Source organism: Anastrepha obliqua, chromosome 5, assembly GCF_027943255.1.
Source record: "Anastrepha obliqua isolate idAnaObli1 chromosome 5, idAnaObli1_1.0, whole genome shotgun sequence".
NCBI classification, from domain to species: Eukaryota; Metazoa; Arthropoda; class Insecta; order Diptera; family Tephritidae; genus Anastrepha; species Anastrepha obliqua.
In genome coordinates this window covers 90,632,996-90,655,940 of record NC_072896.1, presented here as the reverse complement: position 1 = coordinate 90,655,940, position 22,945 = coordinate 90,632,996, and the positions used below count along the sequence as shown (strand labels likewise).

Here is a 22,945-nt window from a genome sequence, read left to right as displayed (position 1 = left end):
TGTGCTAGGTTTGTTTGCTTTTGTTTATACGCTTTTGTCTACATGCACACATGCACACGCACACACACACACACTTTATATGTATTAAACGTTTCCAGCCCACTTAGTAGAATATCTTACACTTCCTTAAGTTTGTTGTCATTCTACACTTTCCGGTTATTACTCTTGCCTCTGTTGTTATTGCTGTTATTGTTTCAGTTGTTTTTGTATGTACTCTTGCTGTTGCTGTTCTTGTTGTTGTCGTTAACGTCATCAGTGCAACGAAAATCTCATTCTAGACATTTTAATTGTCATGAATTTGTGAATAACTACCCCCGACAACTGCACAAACAGCAACAACAACAACAATAATAATGGTTAAGTAGCCTAAGCTTTGCCCTAACGATTTGCTAATTGCGTCCGTGTCATTAAGCCACTTAAAATTAAGCAAACAAACAAGCAAATTTATTGCAAGCAAGTGTCGCATTTTCTACCGACAATTTGATGAAATGCCAACAACAAAAACAACAAAGGGGCAAACATAATGCTGCTGAACAAAAAAATTTAAGAAAAATAAGTACCGGGAATTGTTTGACAAGCAGGAACAGAAGCAGCAGCAGCAGCAGCGCAGAACAAAGTGAAGTTGAAGTTGAAGGAAGTAAACAGCAGATAAACAAAACAGCAGCCAGCGTGAGAGGTGTGAGGAGGGCGAGATGCAGGCGGATAGAAAACAACCCTCTTTCAGCGGAGCAAACATTTATATATATCCACACATACATACAGAGGCTACAAGGGCTAAATGGGCGCGTTCAAGTGCGTGCACGAGTATTTTGTGTACAAACAACGAATGCAATGATCCGCCTCAGTCGACGCAGGCTGGCTTCGCAACAAATCTGCTACAATCAATGTCACCCCTCTGATCCGTGCAATGCAAACATACCAGCCACTTTGCGTGTGTGTGCGTGCGTTTGTTGTGCTGCTCCGGCGCTCAGTGCCACCACCAGTCGACGCTGGTGCGCAGAATAGCAGGGGCCGCGGGTGTAAATGGGAGTGTAATTGCTATGTGGCAATGGTTAAATTAGCAATTGATTATGAAGGATGCGAGTGTCCAGCTAAAGAAAACAAAACAAACACACCGGCGCAGTATCCACTCGAAATGCAAACAAGTAGCAAACAAAATGAAAAGAAACGGAAAACTAGACTAATATGGCGCAATTAAGGCGAATTCAATTTTGCAATGAAAAGAAAGAAAAGAAAGGAAGCAAAAAGAGTACTAAAAAAGTACAAAAAATTCTACCTCCATACAAACGTCAAAGTTACCGAGAAAAAGTACGCACGATAACTCCAACAAAGTGTTGAGATTGCACAGAAAGTTCGTCCAACGCTTCAGCTTATGCCACAAGAAATGGCACGAAGGGACCCCCTTGCCTACCTGCCTCCCCGCCCTTTGTAGTCGTGCCGGAGTTTCAATGCGGAAACGTGTTTCGGAACGTTTACCACCGTTACTAAAGAATTTTCGTCATTTACCAAAGCATGATTTCCTGCTGCCTTCATGCTGACCCGCTTTTGCCTAGCGCTGCCCTGACACCCCGCTGCCCATCTCGTTTACAAATACAAGCACTCCCATAATTTCAATGTCTCTCGCGCTGATGTTGTGCCGGAAACTGCATGCGCTGCGGAAACATTAAGCGCAAACTTTTGTCTGCTTGTGGATCGGAACGCCATACGGTGCCTTTGCCACATTTGATTCCACATTAGTCGTTAATGACTTGGAATTGCGTGCACGTGACACGCATTTGAACGATATTTACCGCCTTCGTTGATGTAGGGATAAAAGTAGACAAAATATAATTTCGTTTTCGGACATCTCTGCACAAAAATAATAAGAAAAGTTATAGAAGTGAGAGTTTATTTAGTTTTGACGCAAAGGGAGTGATCTCGTTGAGGAGGAGGTGAGGAAAGAAAAATTTGTGGTGGCAATATAATATTATATATATATATAGTATGTGACCTCGCTCGAAGGTGTATTAATAAGTCCTTGAAATTCCATATTTTGCTAGTCAAGTGGCATCTTTTGAGAACACGTAAGCTGCCTGATGCGCCATATAAAAAGAAACAATTGGTGCTTACCCCCTTTTTGCGACATGCGTCTTGATGTCGTTCCACAAATGGAGGAACCTACAGTTTTAATCCTCCGTTGCACACGTTTTTTAAAACCTTCGGTTGGGCACCCAGGTTTCGTTTTTTTTTCGTCCTGTTGGAGGATCCTTTTCAAAAGGTTATATACATACCTTCTTCTCAAATATGAACGAGATATCGTTCCGCAAGCACCGTATTCGCCTGATATGGCTCCATGTGACTTTTTCCTGTTTCCCAAGCTCAAGTTGCCGCTCCGTGGAAAACATTTTGAGACAATTGAAGTCATAAAAGAGAATTCGAAGAACACACTCGAGCTTGACTTGTTTACAGTAGCACAGAAAACAAACTATGTGACATATCACGCTGAAATTTGCCATGTAAGCTTATAACAGTCCTACTAAAAAACAAAAAATTTATTTTTGCCATATGTCATCCGCGGACCGTTTTATTGATACCGTCTCGTTCATATTTGAGTAGAAGCTATATCGATAGGAAATTGAATTTTAGGAAGCTACCTGGAAGCTCAAGTCGTTAGCTACAATAGAAATATGTTAAATTCACCTCCAAAATCTGGCCAGAAAAGGCCGGAGGTTTGCCTATGCTTGCCGAGAGGCGACCGCTATTAGAAAAAAAATTGTTCTATCATTTTGTTGTTTCATACACGAAGATTCGAATCTACAATAGTCACGCACCAACCCATTCGGCTACGACGGCCACCATATAAACCCCCAAACATTTTTATAAAGGCATTACATATTACGAAAATTTAGACAATTTACTTACTTATTTTTTCAATTATTTCAATTATTATTTTTATAATTTATTCCATAACAGATGTCATAATAGTCCAAGTTTCCGGCTTTGTACAAGATTTATGAAAGTTTTTCGACAAAGTTTCATCAAATTCCAATTTTTCGACGTTATTATTACTTCCTCTATTGACGATGAAGCACCTCACTTAGCTACTAGGAAACGCCGGCACAACGTGTTCCAACGTGGCCGTCGCTCTTTGCAGAATGAATTTCGAGAAGTGCGGTCAAAAATGATTGTGGATAACGCAAGATTGTCATGTGGCATAAAAAGCGTGACAGGAAAAAGGGCTGAACAAGTCGAATCATATCGGCCTATCAGAATATTGGCTGGTGCCTCTAAAGTAATCGAATCCCTATTCCTCAAAAGGATGATATTGACTATAATTGAAGACGGAAATATTATCCCAAATCACCAATTCGGTTTCAGGCAAAAAACACAGTATCATTGAACAAGTCCATAGACTTATAAACAGCATACACAAAGAATTTCAACAAAAAAAATATTGCACAGCCGTCTTTCTCTCCCGATATATCTCAAGCCTTTAACCGCGTTTGGCATACGTACTCTTTAAAATAAAATGCACTCTACCAATAAATAATTACATATTTATTAAGTCCCAGCTCGAAAATCGATATTTCTTTGTTAAACAACATTGAACTACAGGGTGGGCCATATAGCGCTTGCATTTTGAACCACCTATTTTTTTGAGAATGGTAGCACAAATGACATGTCAAATGTGTTCATAATTTACTTAAAGGTTTGACATTTATGAAATGGGACGCTATACGCTTGAACAAAATTGGGAAATATTGAAAACCTATTTCCAAAGTGGTGAGTCTTCTTCTTCTTCTTCTTTTCTGATTTTCACATTGAGGCTCAGAAAATCCACGCGTTACTGTAGAGAAGCAAATGCATCCACAATCCATTTTTTTCGAAAATGAGCGAGGAGCCGCGGTTACAGTAAATGGCGAGCGTTACCGTGACATGCTCAACGAGCTTTTGTTTCCAAAATTGAAGAGGATGACATGGACGACATTTGGTTTCAACAGGGCGGTGCAACTTGTCACACTGCCAAAGTTACACTCGAACTTTTGGCTACCGTTTTTGAAAACCGAATAATCAGCCGAAATTCCGATATCAATTGGCCGCCTCGGAGCTGTGATTTAAGCCCGTTGGACTATTTTTTGTAGGGAGCCGTTAAGCACAAATGCTATGCGAACCATCCAGAGACGATTGATGCTTTAAAACACGAAATCGAAGTTGCCATTCATGAAATTGGAGCCCAAACAATCGAAAATGTGCTTAAAAATTGGGTTGATCGAATGGCCTACTGTAAAGCCAGTCGTGGCAGTCATTTGAACGATATTATTTTTCATTCATAAATGACAATGTTCAATCTTCAAAAAAAAAAAAAGTTTGAAAAAATATTGATTCGTTTTTTTTTTATAGCCGATTCAAAAAGCAAATTTTACATGGCCCAAAGTTCAGCTGGTCCATCCCAAGGCAGTATTATGGAACCCATTCTATACTTGCTATGCGCATTCGATCTTCCAGCTTCTGAGGAAATAATATTTAGTTCGAACATTCGCCGATGACACTGTCGCACTCACAATCGACTCCCACCCCCATGTGACCTTCCAAAAACTACAGAAAGGACTTTATATAACAACTCATTGGTTGAAAGAGTGGCGCATTAAGTGAGACGATAATAAGTCTTCCTAAGTCACTTTTACACTAAATCGAAAAACTTGCCCATCTGTTAAACTCAATAATAAAAGCACCCCCCAAACCAGCGCCATGCATATCTCGGCATGCATCTGATAGCAAACTAATATGGAAAACCCATATTTCCACCAAACAGAAGTCTGTAGTAATAAAGCTCAGAAGCCTTTATTGGTTACTACATTGAAATTCGCATGTTTCTCTCTAAATTAAGCTCTCACTTTTTCAGCCTGAGTGTTTTAGGAGTTTCCAAACCGTTCAGTGTTTCTTGGCTCCACTTTAAAAATTTACTCTAGCTCTCACTTTACTCAGCTATCTTCAAACCGATATGGATATGTGGCATTCGACTTTGAGTCACTGCAGTGAATTGCTTCAAAGACTCCAGTCGAAAAGCCTCAGAATGATCTAAAAGGTTCATTATTATATCAAAAATGCACAAATTCATCATGACCTCAAAGTATGCACAATAAATGAAGAAATACGAAAGTATGTCACATGCCCCAACACGGAACTTCAATCGCACTCAAACCCTCTTATTACAGAAATAAATGCGAATCCCATAACCTTCACCAGACTCAAGAGAAAGTCTACAACAGACCTCATATCATAATAAATTAGTCTAAATTATTATTTATCATGAAATTAGTAAATGGTTACACCACTGGGTGTATTCCACAAATGCCTGTTAAATGAATTAAATAGCTTTAAGTAAAAATATTGCTTACTATTTAAAAAACAGATCGCAATAAAGAAATGGATTAAAAAAAACTTTATATATCAAGATAGAACTATCATTGAGCATTAGTAGGTCCAACATATACTCAATATTGTATGGACATTTAGCCGTCAAAAAGATTTATCCGTGTTGGGTACAGCTAAATTTGGCCCAACTGCCCAAAAAGGACTTGTCTCGATTGGTGTATAGAAATGTTGAAGAAACTGCAGCCGCGGCAGTTCAAGGCCCTTATATGATATCGTACGGGTGGGGAATCTTGGATATAAGCATATGGGCCGAAAACCAAATAGGAAGCGACAATATAGGTGTTTCAAGATGAGCTTTTTTTTTTTTTTGTCGGGACAACTAGAAAGTGCAGCACTCAGACATTAATTGAGTCCATTGTACTACACTTGGATTCCCTTTTAATTTTCTTTAAATGTACCCGATCTCCGAAGAAATCTGAGTAGATCTTGTGGTGCCAAGGAGCCAAGATGGTCGCTTCTTAACACATCAGTGCCAAAGACCTCAAACCTGATTCGAGCGAAGGCGGGGCAGACACACAGGAAGTGGTCCGCCGTCTCATCCTCCTCTTCACAAGCTGGGCAGAGTACACTGTCTGAGATGCCCAACCTTTCCATGTGCTTTGCCCACAGAAAGTGGCCCGTCATCAGTCCAACCAGCCGTCTACACTCCCCTCTGCCTAATGACAGAAGGGTTTGCGACAGTCGATCGGACATGACAGGTAACATCAGTTTTGTCCATCTACAGCCTCTCTCAGCCTGCCAAGCTCGCTTGTGGGTGGTAGTTACCCATTTGCTAACCGTGGCCGTGATGGCCGCAGAGGGGAGTGGCAAAACGGGCTCTGGGCCACGTGATACCCACGTGTCCCGGGACCCATGTTAGCATCAGGCTATTATGTCTTGACTACCCTTGATGTGGTTGGAGGGCTGTCTAAGGCCATAAGCGCAGCTTGGCTGTCGCTGCAGACACATATAGATCTGCCTCTCCATCGTTTTTCCACAACAAAGTTCATCGCTTCTTGAACTGCATACACCTCCGCTTGAAACACAGATGCATGCATTCCAAGAGAAAAGTGCAGTTTTGTCCCGCTGGATTCCACGTAGACCCCAGAGCCGGAGCCATGCTCGGTCCTGGAGCCATCCGTAAAAATGCGAAAACAGTGTTTGCCGGGCTCATTTTCTGAGTCTCCCCACAACTGAGCCTCTGGTAACACTACACTGTTCTCTTTTCAAGTACGACCCTTGATGGCATGGAGTCAAGGGGCATGGAGAGAATCGTTGGATCGATGTCCATGCCTTCTCTGTGTTCCAATGCCGGACAAGGGCCGTACCAGTTCCCACTGTGTTTCAGTCTGCAGATGGCCTTCACGGCCTCTCTTGGATGAAAGTATCAAGTGGTGGTAAACCAATCAGAGCATCTAGTGCCGGGCCTGAAGTAGTCGGAAAAGCTCTGGTGCAACAGATGGCCACAGTGCGTTGTAGTCTCGATAAGGTCCTCCTGACTCCCACAAGAGAGAGTCTATGTGTAGATCCATAGGATCTTGCTAGGAGAGAGACCCCACGTTTTCCCAAAGACACCTTTGCACTGCCAGAAAGCTGTCAATGCATTGGATGCCTTTGATTCAACGTGTGATTTCCATAGGAGCTTACTATCGAGGATTACTCCAAGATATTTAATTTCCTTGGATAGCTGGATTGTGACTCCTTTTAGCTTTGGTAGAGCGAGTCCATCAAGCTTCCTCCTTCTGGAAAAGAGGACAATACCAGTCTTGGCGGGATTTGCCGACAGCCCGTTCGCACAGCACCAAGTGTCAATCCGATCCAGAGTTTTCTGCACTTTCCTGCAGATGTTCATAAGCGAAGGGCCTGTTACCAAACAAGCAACATCGTCCGCATATGCTTGTGCGTAAACTCCCGAATCGTTTAAGGTGGTGAGTAGAGGATCGATTACTATGCACCAGAGCAATGGAGACAGCACACCGCCTTGGGGGCAGCCTCTATTAACCCCAGATGACACCAGCAGATCTTCCTCTCCTCGCACCGAAACGATTCTTTGGGCCAGCATCGAACGAATCCAATTTACTAGCACCCGGTCTACGCCGTGCCTACTGGCAGAGTTACACATACTATCACAAGTGGCATTATCAAACGCCCCCTCTATGTCTAAAAAGATGCCCATAGCGTAGTCCCTCCTGTCGATGGCCAGCTTAGTCGGATGAGCTTAGTTCAACAAAAGTTGCTCGCGCAAGAAGCACCCCAAAGCAAATGGTCGCCTGTTTTTTTCGGAAATCTGGTCATGACGCAACAGTACCGCTATAGAAACTTAAACCAATCAATACTGAGGTTTACATAACCATTTGTTTGCCAAAAGTTTTCGTTGAATTAAGGAAAATCAAACGCTAAAGACGGTTATTACTTCACCAAGACCAAGACCAGCAACTAAATGCAAGATCTACGTTTTTCAACGTCTGAAGAAGCTGGCAAAGCCTTTAAGAAGCTTGGAGGTATCCACTTCTGAGCGGCAAGACAGCTTTGAAAATTGGTTCAAGCGAATACGAAGCGTGGACGATGACAAGATCCGATGAAGCGACGCTTGGAGTATTTGAGAGAAAGATTCTGCGCAAGATTTTTGGACCTTTGTACGTTGGCAACGGTGAATATCGCAGGCGATAGAACGATGGGCTATATGAGCTTGACGGCGACATAGACATAGCGCAGCGAATAAAGATCCAGCGGCTACATTGACTGGGTTATGTCGTTCGAATGGATTCAAACGCTCCGGCTCTGAAAGTATTCGATGCGGTACCAGCTGGTGGTAGTAGAGGAAGAGAAAGGCCTCCTCTACGTTGGAAAGATCAGGTGGATCACTTGATGTGTCCAATTGGCGCCGGTTAGCACAAGAAAGACACGACTGGCGCGCTTTGTTAAACTCGGTCAAAATCGCGTGAGCAGTTATCGCGCCAATTAAGAAGAAGAAGAAGAATACAGAAGTGTATTGACGTCCAAGAAGAATATTTTTAAAAACTTTAAAAGCATTTTTATTATTATTTTACGGAATTTTCATTACTGGACGTAACAACTGAAAGGCAACTCTCGTATACAAAATTCGTTGTGGGAGACCTTTAGTCGTTCTGTACGCCTCCCGATACGAAGGTAACTTTTAGAGCAGAAGAAGGTGTGGTTACAGAGAACCCCAAATCATGCATGTCTCTTGCTAAGAATGTCACTTCTGGCTAAGGATATTCCATTCTTACTTAGAGAGAAGCGCTTTTGAAATGTTGCCATGCTGCACTCTGTCCATTTGAGTTTGCCATTATTCGGATTTGCATATTTTGTCCCCGTAACCCTATTGTTTTGGCACAAAAGACCATAAAGTTGAAGTGGAAATCTCACCGCCCCATTGTTTTGTGCGGTAGGTATGGTAGGGGAAAATCACCTGAACCTAAGAACGTCCTATTTTGGATGGGAAGGAACATTTTCATCATATTTTGCTTTTTTATTTTTATTTTTCCCCGCAAAGCAAAACCGTATCGCACGCTCATAAAAAGTTGTGTGCTGTTTATGGTGACGAAGCCTTAAAAGAACGGCAGTGTCAAAATTGGTTTGCCAAATTTTTTCGTGCTGGTGATTTTTCACTCAAAGATGAAAAGCGAAAAGCGCTCTGGTCATCCAGTTGAAGTTGCAATAATCGATTCGAATCGTCACAGTAGAACACGTGAGATTGCAGAGAAGCTTCATGTGTCCCATACATGCATTGAAAATCACTTAAAACAACTTGACTATGTTCAAAAACTCGACACATGGGTTCTTCAAGCAAGGGTTCCTCCTGAAAGAACGCATTAACAGCTGCGATTTGCTAAAGAAACGTAATGAAAATGATCCATTTTTAAACTGATAACTGACGATGAAAACATTATTGGAGCTTGGTTGGGATGTTTTGCCACATCTGTTTACTTTTTGCCTAGATTCTTACAAAACTGCTTGAATGGTAATAAAAATTAAAAGTTTTATGAACGTGGGATTATTATGCCGTCTGAAAGAAGGCAAAAAGTCATTGATCAAAATGGGTACTACATTACAGAATAAAATTATTTAGTTCCATGAAAAAATTGTCGTTGATTTTCTAAAAAAAACCGCAATTACTTAGTTGCCAATGCAATAAATACTAATGTATCGCTAATTTTTAATAAAAAATTATATTAAACATAAAATATAAAATTTTAAAATGTAATTTGATGAAGTATTTAAATTTCATTGGAAGCAATATTTTATTCACTCACCTATCACTGCCAAAATTTCCAAAAATGTGGCTACTAAATGTTGTTGGTGTGCTATGCAGCGCCGATGTGGGAGTAGTGCCGGACGATGTGCGCGAAGTCAACGAAATCGGACCGCCAACTTCGATCGGCGAGTCGGTATGGCGCGAATTCGAAGTTGGACTATTGGGGCAATGTTGTGGTGTGGCGCGCGCACTAGGCGAAGGCGAACCAGCGCTAATCGAGCCAACGGACTGCGAAGCCGATTGAGTGGTAAGTTGCGTGGATGAAAGCGGGCGTTCATTATCCGAGTCCAATGCATGCGGGCTGGCCGACGGCGGACCAGGGCTGTGGGAGCGGCGCAGAGAAGGTTCATCATCGTCAATTTCCCGCGTAATATCCGGCGAGGATTCGCGGCTGTCATGAAGCTGGAGGATGAACAAGAAATTGTATAAAATTTGAAGTTAAAAAACTTGAAGTTAAAAAATTTCTATGACACATTTCGAAAGGAACACTAAAATTTGCTGTTCACTCACCTTGTCCAGCGAGCCGCTACTCTCGCCATTCTCGCGCTTGCGTTGCTCATCCTTAAGGCGTTCGGCCTTACGCCATTTTGCGCGCCGATTCTGAAACCAAACCTGCAATAACAAAAATGGCGTAAATTCCACTTGAGTGCATTGTGTGCGACGAACATCGAAGGGATGTCCAAAGACAATTTACAATAATTTTATATATCACCATTATAACTGTGGCTTAGTTAGCCAGCGGGTGTAGATGCGAAAATTGAAATTGGAAAAGTTTTCTGCTTCAGAGGCGTGCACTCACACACTCCTACACAGGCATACATATTAGACACACACACACACGCACAACGTAAGCGAAGAAGCCGAGCATACATACTTAAGTGCATATCACACAAACAATAAACCCAATTTTCCACCTCAGAAACTTTATCAATTTATTTATTATATGCCCACATGCGCACGCATCCTGCAGGCTTGTTAGTTAACTCTGTGGAAGAATGTGGCTTCCGAGTACGAGTAGATGGCGGAGGAGGGCCGTCGTATTTGGGTCTTCTGTACTTCATTTACTGTTAATGTTGTTGTTTATGCCACTGTTGCAATCAAAAATAAATTAATATCAACAATGCAAACAATGGAACAGTTCGTTTGGCGCATACGGAGGAGCAACGGAAAATTGAAGGAGTGGCAGGAGTGGCAGCAGTGCAGTTGGGCATGGGGACAAGTTTGTGCGGGGAATGTGTTTGTGTCGTTTACATGAAAACAATTCCATTAACTTAGCCAATCATTTCCATTGTTTAGACTGTAAATCGTGGGCCAAGCGAGAGATGCAAGTGGAAAGAATGATTGCCGTGATGAGCAAACAAAATCTTATTTTCAATTTACTAACAGCGTAATAACGGTAACAAAATTTTCTCAAACAAGAAGTTTGTTAAATAAAAGTTCTTCAATATGAATTAGAAAATATTAACGAAGAGTTAGGGGCGTAGAAAGAAAAACTGCCGCTGGACGCGACGCAATCAGATTGAGGTGATCGAGCTGCTGGATAGACTTAAGCTACGGACACTCTAAAGTAGTATTCTTAGAAACTCAGAGGTCATCCTCACGGCACTTGATCAATATACATCTTGGCTGGGCCCGATCGGTACTTTTCCCACACATATTCCCTCAAGGGAGGAGTGGGCGTTGTACAACATTTGGAGATAGAGCATTCCATTTGGTGAGGGAGTATTCTAAAAGGCGCTCCAAATCAATTTCAAATTTAGGCTACCGGACCACTGTCATATTTTTCGAGCGAAGGTAGGCGCAATTGAAGAAGCAGTAGATTGGTTACTTATTCTTTCACTTATTAGAGGGGGGATTGAAATTGAAAATTTAAATTTGAACAGTCGAGCCAAGAAGCTACGAGAGATTCGGTAACTCCTAAACCACTCATGCTAAAAAGCCCATTGTATTTAAAGCTCTGGAAAGTGAAAGGGTAGATACTCAAGCAGGAAAGGAGAAAAGTAGCAGAAGGAAAAGGATAGTATAGAAGGAGGAGTTAATATCTATTCTGAGGGCCAGGCGGCAATTAAGACACTGAGCTCGTTCGTTTGGTGCGTTCGAAATTTGTCGTAGAATGCCTGATTTTTCTCTCGACTGCATTTAAATGCTTCGATATTAGACTTATTAGGGTTCTTGGGCACAGTGACATAGCGGGAAACAACTGCATTGATGAGCTGGCTAGACACGGAACCCTTGAGATGGATTCGCCGCGAAATGAAGGGATGGACGTTCGCTCGCGTCAACTCAGCGAGCGCTGGGTAAGTGCGCAAATGTACAAAGTCGCGAGAAGCTCTAGCACCCCCGTGCCTTCTGAAGCTAACAAAGATGCAGCTCTCAAATTTGGTGGGTGTCCTTACCGGGTATTATCCGCTAGGTATCTGTACAATGAGACTTGGTATTGTTTCAAGTCATTTTTGCAGAAACTGCATCTCTGCGTCTTCTCCCTCATCTGAGTACCTGGCCATAGAAACATAGAAGGAAATGAGAGAGCGGATCAACTGGCAAGGCAGGCAGCATCCTATAACGAATCCGAAGCGGTAGGAATAGGCTGTTCCCAAGGACTACGCAAAAGGGAGATCTTCTCACTATTCCAGAAGCAGACCGTTGACAAATGGACTAACGCAAAACCTGCAGAATAACTAGATAAACGTGACCCAAGCTCAACAAATCCAGAGCTGACGAGTTGTCACGAAGAAAGCCACGAGCAGAATTACGTCAACAATAACCGATCATTGGCCTTTAGGAGATCATGCCAGGAAGATGGAGTGGCCGTATTGATAGATATAGAAGAAGCTGCAATCAAGAAGAATCTAACGAAACAGTCTTTCACTAGTTGTGTGAGTGCCCAAGTCTGGGTGGTCAACGACATAAGCAGATTCATAGTCAATAAAAATGGTTCGACTAATAAATAAACTAACAATTGGCTCCTGGAGGCAATCTCTCAAGGGACATGGTCGCATTTTTGGGCAGTTAATACCATATTCCTCCGAACTTCGGATGGTCTCTCTATTCGCAAGCTGGAGTTTGAGAGTCGCTAGGGCAATCTTTCCAAATAGGGTTGGAACGAGTGGAAATTCTGCACCGAAGCCGGTACTTCTGTCTTCACTGACGGCTCCAAGACGAAATCGGGAGTCGAAGCAAGGGTGTTCTTTAAATAAGCCAATTTATCTAGCGTCTTAAAATTGCCGAATACTGCTAGTGTTTTTCAGGCAGAATTCTTTGCGATCCTGCAGGTGTGCTTAGAAAAAGTGGGAACCAGAGAGATATTCACTTTTTTTCCAATAGTGAAGCCGTGATTAAGGTTCTAATGGCGCCATGGTGTAGATCCAAGCTACTAAACTCCTGCAAAGATGAGATCAAATCTCTTGCGTGTGCAGCTAAGATTTCTCTGGTGTGGGTTAACGGAACGTAGAAGGAAATGAAACTGCTAATGAGCATGTAAAGAAAGGGACTGAATTGGTCCTCCTACAAAGTCATCGGTATCCCCATAACTGTTGTTAAAGAATAGTTTCACAACTTATTTCTCAGCAAAGCGCAAAAAAGATGGAGCTGCATTTCTTCGTGAGGGAATTCGAAAATTCTATAGCCCCAGTACATTAGAAGGAGGTTTCAGAAAGTCCTTGGGACTCCCCGCTATTCAAGTTCCAAGCTCGTAGCTATGTTTACCGGTTATTGGGCGATCGGCACACACGCGCAAAAGCTATTTTTGCGATTTAGCCCCTATTGCAGAAGCCGTGGAGACCATTCAGAGACGGATACTATTGAGTACTTTTTCTGTAAATGTCCCAGCTTCGCCGCTAGACGATTAAGGTCACTGGGTGCCCCTTTCTTCGAGAGCTTGGGGCAGTGCGCCAACCTAAGTCCCATCAGTCTTCTCCATTACATCAACAGTTCCGACTGGCTTTAGATATCTACCTGTTGGCGGTCTCAGAATGGTATCAAAACGTCGCTTTAGTCTTACTTGGGGAGTGCCAGAGTGGTACTTCAATCATTTCCCTTACCTACCTACAAGTGGGGTATCAAAATGGCATCTTTTGTGCTGATCGGATCTGGGATGTGTCACTCAGACAACGGCTCACAACACCACCATCTTCATAGAAGCTGTTATCTACTTCAACTTGGGCTCGCAAAATCATCATTTGCTATACACTCACTCTCACATCAGATAAACCCTTGTCCGTGCCCTTAGGTGCCTCCTTGAAATCTCATGCATGCATACCCACACTCGTGTGGAAGTTCTTACTCAAAGTTTAATGAAACAATCAGCTATTCATTTCAATAAAACAATCCAATTTATATCCTATGTGTTTGTCCATATATGATTTTACGTATGTATGTATGTGCTCGCATTTGTTTGCTCACTCTCTTCCTACTCGTAACTTCCTTCCGCAATTGTTTTATTTCCGATTTTCGCTGATTCGTGGCAGTCTAATGGGATTTGTTAGAGACAATTGCATGCCCAGCACTCATTGTGAGTCACACACTCGAGTGTTAAGGCGGCAAGATACGCAAGCACGAAGCTAAGATGTTGAAGTTAGTGGATGACGCCAGCTTGACAGCCAGCAGCTATACGGCAAGAGGAGCTGAACTCTTAGATAGCAGAAGTAAGTAAGTAAGTAAGTTTTCTAATCAAAATTCAAATTAGATGCTTCACGAAATTTCTGCTTGACTTGGTAGCCGAAAATGGAAATTTAGTGAACGACGCCAACGCCAACTGCAGTAGACGATTGCCACCAAGGCCCGCATAAGGCAAAAGAGGCAATGGCATTGGCTACTGTGTGGCGACAGCGTACGCTGCCGGTTTATTGTGTAATCATACCAGCCGCACCCGCCCAATTTCAATTGCTACACGCCGCAAGGCATACGAGCAGACGGCGTTGGATTGAGGTGCCCAGTGTTTCAAAGCGCATACTGCTGAGTGTGGCCTCAGCTACTCCCTCGTGTGCTGGTAGGGATTTATGCTTGAGTGGGTGTGTGTGTGTGTGCGTATATGGGCGAGGGCTCTGTAGACAATGAAATGCTTGCTTGGTTTTCGGCAACAAAGCTAACTTTGGTGTATTTTAATGCCTTACGCCCTCTACACACTCCTTTGCTTATCCTCCTACGGCCAACTGACACTGCTGATTTTCCATTTTATTTCCAATTTTTTTCTTCTTTTCTTCCTTCTTTATGGTTTAACTTTGTAAGCGGTAACACAATAAAGCCTGGCGTGCATTAGTCTGAATCATTTCGGATTGGCTTGATTGTGCACCCACCTCTCCGCCTCCTTTTCGCCATTGCATGGGGGTGTGTGTGTGGGGAGGGTTGTGCATTTGTGAGTGGTAAATTTGGTATTGATACAAATGCTAGTATGTATCGCCAACGATATTCGCTTTGGTGCTTTTAGCTGCGCAGTCGCCGTTTTATCAATTTTGCGCTCTATTCTCTCTACCAACCACCACTGTGGCAGACACATGCACACTTACAAGCACAACGTCTAGTACTCGCATCACATTCACTTATATTCGTGGCGTTCCTTTTTGTTGCCACTTTTTATCCTTCCGGCCATCTATTTAGCTGGCTTCAGTGACGCCCACCACTTGCTTCATACAATATTTATTCTATAAGCACATTATAGCGTACTACAACAACAACACAAATGGCGCTTGTCCATAAGTCCATAATGGTGGTTGTGGTGATTGCTGTAGTTATTATTTTTGCTCTTGCTGCTGTTGCTGTTGCCGTTGCTCGTAATGGCTCCCCATTTTTTTCTCGATAAAGCTACGCTTTCTTTATTCCATGGCACCACCTCCCAAGTGTCATCCCTTGGGGAGTCTTTTGTTAGCTGCTCTACCCCGTTTTAATTTTACTGAGCAGTAGGAGTGCATTGGCCTTCCTTTTCCCCGCTCGCTCGTTCTTGGTAATTTGCGAAAAAGTTAAGTGAATTTCATTTTTCGATTAGAAACAAAGTAAGTGAGTTAAGATAATTTGATATGAAAATTACCCGAATACCCAGCAGATTATTTTTGGTTAAATATTATGGCGAATGAAAAAATTATAGAAAATTATGAAAAAAAATGGAAAAATTTAAAATTAAGAATTGAGTAAAATGAAAACTCTCCATATGCTATGAATTTTGGATTCCTCTAAATGTAGAGTCAACTCCTGATGCACTAAAATAGAATAAACTCTCTAAACGTGCCAGAGTTTTAAGGCGCATTTTATTAAAATATAGTATAATTGGACACTAAGGAAGGAGCCGAACTGGCTGGTGCGTGACTACCGTTCCGAGTGTATAGGTTCGAATCTTCGGCGCGTGAAACACCAAAATGAAGAAAAAGTTGTGCCTAATAGCGGTCACCCATCGGCAGGTAATGGCAAACCTCCGAATGTATTTTTGCCCTAAAAGACTCCTCATAAAAAAACATTCGCCGTTCGGAGTCGGCTTAAAACTGTAGGTCGCTCCATTTGCCAAACAACATCGAGACGCACCCCAAAAATAGGAGGAGGAGCTCGGCCAAACACCTAACTGAAGTCCACGCATTAATTATGTTTTTTGTTTTTTTAAGAAGGAGCGAAAAATATTTACCATACGAACTAGCAAAATCTCGAAACCGCAAGGCACTAGATATCACGTGCGCCAAATACAGTAAAGACGCGAATGGGCGCATGCTAAATCAAGAAGCTGAAATAAGAACGAGGTGGCAGGAGTACTACAGCGAACTGGTCTTGTCCTCTTTACCAGATGGAGGAAGTTTGATGGACTCGTTATGCCTAAGCTAAAAGAAGTCACAATTCAGCTATCCAAAGAAATCGAACATGTTGGAGTAACCCTCGATAGTAAACTGCTTTGGAAGCCAGACGTTGAAACAAAGGCATCCAAAGCACTGAGAGCCTTCTGGCAGTGCAAAGGTGTCTTTGGGAAAACGTGGGGTCTTTCTCCTAGCAAGGTCCTATGGATCTACACGGCTATGATAAGACTCTCTCTTGTGGGAGTCAGGAGGACCTTATCGAGGCTACAGCGCACTGTGTCCATCTGTTGCACCGGTGCTTTCCGACTACTTCATGTCTGGCATTAGATGCTCTGGCTAGTCAGCCACCACTTGATGTTTTCATCCAAGGAGAGGCCTTGAAGGCCATTTGCAGGCTGAAACACAATGGGAATTGGAACGGCCCCTGTCCGGTATTGGACAACCGAGAAGGCATGGACTTCGATCCAACAATTCTTTCCATGCCCCTTGACTCCATGCCTTTAGGGGTGATACTTGAAAAGAGACACAGTGTGGTGCTGCCAGAGGCTCAATTGTGGTCAAACTCTGAAAATGAACCCGACAAACACTGTCTTCGCATTTTCATGGATGCCTCCGGGACCGAGTACGATTCTGACTCTGGTGTCTACGTGGAATTCAGCTCGACAAAACTACACTGTGCCCTGGGAATGTACGCAGCTATGTCTTAAAAGGAGGTGCATGCTGTTCAAGAAGCAATCAACTTTATTGTGAAAAACAGGTGGATAGGCAGGTCTTTATGTGTTTGTATATGGCCTTAGACAGCCCTCCAACCACTTCAAGGGTAGTTGAGTCTTGTAAATCCAGGCTCAACTATGTCGGTAGATATAATATCCTGATGCTAACATGAGTCTCGGGGCACGTGGGTTTCGCAGGTAACGAGATCTCTGACTGTTTGGCTAGGGTGGATTCTTTAGCCAACTTCGTTGGCCCGGAGCCCATTTTGCAACTCCTTTCTGCAGCCATCAAAGCCACGGTTAGCAAATGGGTTATTAGAACCCACAAGTGAGCTTGGCAGACTGAGAGAGGCTGTAGATGGACCAAATTGATGTTATCTATCATATCCGACGGACTGGCGCAGATCCTCCTGTCATTAAGCAGGAGAGACTGTCAGCAGCTGGTTGGACTGATGACGGGCCACTTTTTAAGGGCGAAGTTCATGGAAAAGGTAGGCACCTCAGACAATGTACTCTGTCCAGCATGTGGAGAGGAGGATGAGACGGCGGACCACTTTCTGTACGTCTTCCCAGCCTTCCCTCGAATCAGGCTTGAGCTCTTTGTCACTGATATGTTAAGAAGCGACCACCTTGGCTCCTTGGCCCCACACACAAGAGCTACTCAAATTTCTGCGGAGGTCGAATAGATTTAAAGAAAATTAAAAAGGGAAGCCGAGTGCAGGACAATGTTGTCTGAGTCCCGACAAAAACAAAAAAAAAAATAAATAAATAAATAAATAAAAAGCTGCACTGTCTACTGTTGAATTCTCATGTAGTGAAACAGATCATGCAACCCTTTAACGAAACAACAACTGACGAAGTTTATGCCGCGCTTGCCAAAATGAAAGAGTTCCTTCAGAAATCTTACGAAGATATTCTCTGACTCACATCTCTCTTCAACAAAGTTGCAGCGGAGGGTATTCCGCGCAATAGCCATCTTATTTCTTTCTACAAAAGCAAAGGCGATGTCAGGTGCTCTTCAAACAACCGCGCAATAAAACTTATGTCACAGTGTCTGAAGATATGGGAGCGAGCCCTCGACGCACGCATTAGAAGTATCGCTAAGATCACCAATAACCACTACGGGTTCGTGAGTGGGAACTCGACTGTTGATGCTATCCACCTTCTTCGTACGTTCATAGAAATCCACCGACTAAATAAAAAAAATCTGTTTGGAGTCTTCATTGGTCTTGAAGAGAGAGGAGACAGCGTGAGTATAGAACTCATTTGGATGACATTAGAAAGCAGAGGTGGGGTTTGACAACTTTGTGAGCCGAAAATGTGCCCCACCCTGCTATAAAGAATTCTCTCAATTTTGTGTAGTCTTAGGAAGCTGCATCAAAAATTTAGAAAAAAAAATATTACCATTTTACTGATTTTCGTAGTTTAGAGATGAAAGTAAAGGCCTTTCAAAAGACGCGCCTGTTGTTTTAAAATGAAAAATGTAAATATTTAGATTCTTTCAGGTTTCATTATTTTTCTTCGAAATACGGCATAGTAGCATACGCCGATGACTTGGTCCTGATGGTATCGGGACCGTTTCCTTCAGTCATGGCTGAGATTTTGGAAAGGGTTTTGGCTGTACTCAGTCGTTGGGCTGCCACTTGTGGCCTCCGAGTCAATTCTGACAAAACGGAGCTGGTGCTATTTACCAGAAAATATAAACCTCCAGCCTTTCGACTTCCCAAATTAAACAACCACGTTCTCCCACTCTCATCGAAAGTTAGGTATCTTGGAGTGATACTTGACTCCAAACTCCATTGGAAGCTACTCCTGCAAATCTATGTTCGGTAAAAAATGGGAACTCAAGCCACAGGTCGTGCTGTGCATGTACAACGCAGTGGTTTTGCCAATTTTAACGTACGGATGCCTGGTTTGGTGGGAAGCTCTTCGGAAGGGCTATAATATCACTAAACTGGGGAGGGTACAAATGACTGCATGCATTGGCATCACCGGAGCATGTAAAACTTGCCCCAGTGCTGCCCTGAATGTCCTTTTGCACTTACTTCCCATCGACTTTTCCGTCATTTCCATCGCAGCTCAAAGTGCAATCAGGTTAAAAGAGATTGGTCTCTGGAGACAATCTCTCGAGGGACATGGAAGCATTTTCGGGCAGTTACCACCGTATTTCTCCGAACTTCGAACATATCCCTCTATCCGCAAACTAGAGTTTGAGGGTCGTGCTAGAGCAATCTTTCCAAATAGGCAGGATTGGATCGAGGGGAAAATCTGCACCGAAGCGTGCACCTATGTCTTCACTGAAGGTTCCAAGGTGGAATTGGGAGTCAGCCAATTTGTTTTTCTCCTTTAAACTGCCGAACACTGCGATCTTGCAGGCATGCAAAATTCTTAAGGAACGCGGGAGCGAGGGAGATATTAACATTTTCTCCAATAGCCAAGCCGCGATTAAGGCTCTGACGACGACATGGTGCAGGTCAAAATAGTAAACTCCTGTAAAGCGGAGATCAAATCACTTGGGTGTGCAGGTAACATTTCTCAGATCTGGGTTCCAGGACATAGGAACATAGAGGGAAATGAAATTGCTGATGAGCCTGCCAGGAAGGGGACTGGCCTCAGAGACTTCCTACCCGATCATCGGCATCCCCTTCACAGTTGTTAAAGTGGAACTGCACAAATTATTTCCCCAATATACAAAGAACGCAGAAAGTTCTTTGGACTCCTGGCCATTCAATTTCCAAACTCGTAGCTGTGTTTACCGGTCACTGGACGATCGGCACACACGCGGAAAAGCTATGGTTACCATTTAACCCCCATTGCAGAAGCTGTGGGGACCTTTCAGAGAAGGAGACCGTTGAGCATTTTCTCTGTAAATGTCCGGGTTTGGCAGCTAGAAGACTAAGGTCACTGGGAGCTCCTTTCTTCGACAGCCTGGGGCAGTGCGCCAGCCTAAATCCAATCAATTTTCTCTATTATATCAACAACTCTGGTTGGCTGTAGATATCTGCCTGTTGGAGGTCTCATAATGGTATCAAAACGGCGCTTTAGTGCTACTTGAGGAGTGCCAGGTGCACTTCAACCATTTCACCCACCTACCTACCTAAGACTCTTAAGAATTATTATATATTAGTTTGGGAGGGAAAAACCTTAATTTTTTTGGTTGGTGGGCTGTAGTGATCGATATCTCATAAATTATCGATCATACAATTTAAGGTTTATGTTGGTTTTCAAGGTGATATTTCACACTACGTTTCGTTTCCTGCTTTTTGTTGGTTCTATTCAGTTATGAGTTGCAGTTTGTTTTGAATGGAGGTCAACAAAGAGAAAATTCGGTACATTTTACAGTTTCTCTTTGATAAAGACGAAGCTGAAAGCCAGGTCGTTGAAATTGTGAATGATGCCGATGCTGCAACAGCTAATTACTCTACTTTCCCCCTTCCCCTATCTATTATGTAAAAACTGGCATCATTTAAATGCCCATCTATAGGTAAAATCCGCTAAACGGTCGATTCAAGAATGACTAATTGCTGAGAACGTCGAGACACCGATGTTGAATGTTCAGCACCACTTTACCCTATAGCAGAAATATTCTCAACCGATCGTCGAGTTTTTGGTTTGTCAGAAATTTTTCTATCTTCCACAGAACCAGTTTCTTCAAATTTTTTCACGAACCTCTGAACTGTCGACTTATTCGGACGATTATTTCCACCAAAAAAAAAATCAAAAATTTCGCTATATGTTGTCCTTAAATATCGACCATTTTCATAATAAGTTTCAATAATTTTAACGCGTTGATCTATCGTGTCAAATAGTACATCTGTCTACCTGTCAAATGTCAGAGATGACATAAAAAAGAAGTACCGTCCAGAAATCTTTTACTACTACCATATAGACGCCGCTTTATTCCTTTACATCCTATAGCAATTTCATAACCACATAGAAAAAATAGTAGCAGTTGGCAAAGAAATTTTATGCGGCCTCGTGAAACTAATTAATGTAAAAATTTCTGCGACAAAAATCGCTCAATATTTATCTAATTTCCATAGGTAAATAGAAATCTTATTACTCCAAATTTTTCAATGACGGCACTTTATTATCAATGCTAGCCACTTTATCCTATTACATTTACTGCTGTAGGTTGGTCACATAAGATTGATCATAATTTTATGATTACACGCCCAAATATGTGCACTTCCCCTAGTATTATATGAAAAGTATATGAAAGCGGAGCTCTTTGATATGTTTACCTTCTGTGCAAGCATCCTTCAGCGGGTGTGGGTAATACAAAATTAATATATGCATATTGAGAGCAATAATAGCTTGCACGACATAACTGAGTTAGGATGAAGATATTATCCGCCTAATAATAATTGTTGCAACAGAAAGAATAATGCGTATGTACATGTGCCACTTACACTTACCCACACTCCATATGGCACAGTGAAACAGCAGACGAATTTATGCCCAGTAAACCAAAGTGCACGATTTGTGAGAATCTGACGAAGCTTATGACTATTTGAGTTCAAAGTTAGAACAGGTCATCCGTTTTTAGAGTTTAGCTCGGCTATAAATAAAATATGCAGGAATATTTTTCAGTGAATTCATAAAAGTAGATAAGCCTTGCGGACGCCGCAGCCAAATGGGTGACTACCATTCGGAGTATGTAGGTTCGAATTTTCGTGAAATACCAATGTGAAGAAACATTTTTTTCTAATAGCGGTCGCCCCTCGACAGGCAATGGCAAACTTCCGAATGTATTTCTGCGTTGAAAAAGCTTCTACAAAAATGCCTTTTTTTTTTGAATTTTTTACAGAAATATGGCTTAAGATACTTTAATAAAATCAGTTGCATGTTATTGTACATCTTTTCAATAAGTTTCTAAAAAATATTAATAATAAAATATTGACAAATAAGCCCATGGCAGAGTTTTTTTGGAGATATGTTTTTCGAGAGGTGCTCTGCGGTGCCAATCGGCATTCGTCGTAGAATCATCTGAAACTAAAAAAGTCGAATTTTTCAGTTAAAGTATGACGTAATGCTCCCCCCCCCCCCCATGAATAAAATTTTTTTTTTCATTTTTGTACAATATAATAGTTTTGGTGGCAAAAAAACGTAAAACGAGCATTTTTGGCGAAAAATTTCGCCATATTTGTAAGTGAAAAACAACCTTAAAAAAAAAATAAAAAAAGCAGTGGGGGGGGGGGGGGGGGGGAGGTATTTTTGATTTAGAAAACGTGTGCCAAATTTGAAAAGAATCGGTTGAATAGTTTCGGAGTTGTGATTGGCACCGACTTTTAAGAAGTCGTTTCGGGAAAAACGCGTTTGAAAAAATGACTGAAAAATTATCGATGCTCCGCATTCGAGGTAGAGTGCCTACAAAGGCTATAACTTTGAGAGTTCTGCTCCGATCCACTTAAAATTTTGACACAACATTCTTGAAATGATTTACTATAAGATGAGTGAAGAAAAAAATTTCGATTTTGCAATTAGACGCACGCCACAAATAGAAAGATTAGCTCGGCCAAAATCCAATTATATATAAATCTATATATATATATTACCAATTATATATATGTATATAACCCTTGCCAAATTATTTCCACGGCTGACTTCACAAACTCCCATTTTTTTTCATTACATATTTTCAGTACATTTTCGCGAGTTTCGTTACACATGCCACCAGTGCCAATTTCCATCATCATCCTTGTTGGCGTGACAGTCCGTGCTGAACCTTGGTCTCCCTCAATAAGATCGACCAAGAATCTCTATACTTTGCAGACATCCTCCAGTTT

At 42.2% G+C, this 22,945-nt stretch overlaps 1 protein-coding gene across 1 annotated transcript in view; it reads right to left on the bottom strand.

The window, feature by feature from the left end:
- Positions 1 to 22,945, bottom strand: part of LOC129249201 (homeobox protein aristaless) — a 188,658-nt gene that overhangs the window by 38,435 nt on the left and 127,278 nt on the right. The window contains exons 5-6 of the mRNA XM_054888882.1: positions 10,184 to 10,285; positions 9,672 to 10,075 (exon numbers count right to left, since the gene is read on the bottom strand). Coding sequence (XP_054744857.1) covers positions 9,672 to 10,075; positions 10,184 to 10,285 — 506 coding nt within the window. The remainder of the gene's footprint in view (positions 1 to 9,671; positions 10,076 to 10,183; positions 10,286 to 22,945) is intronic.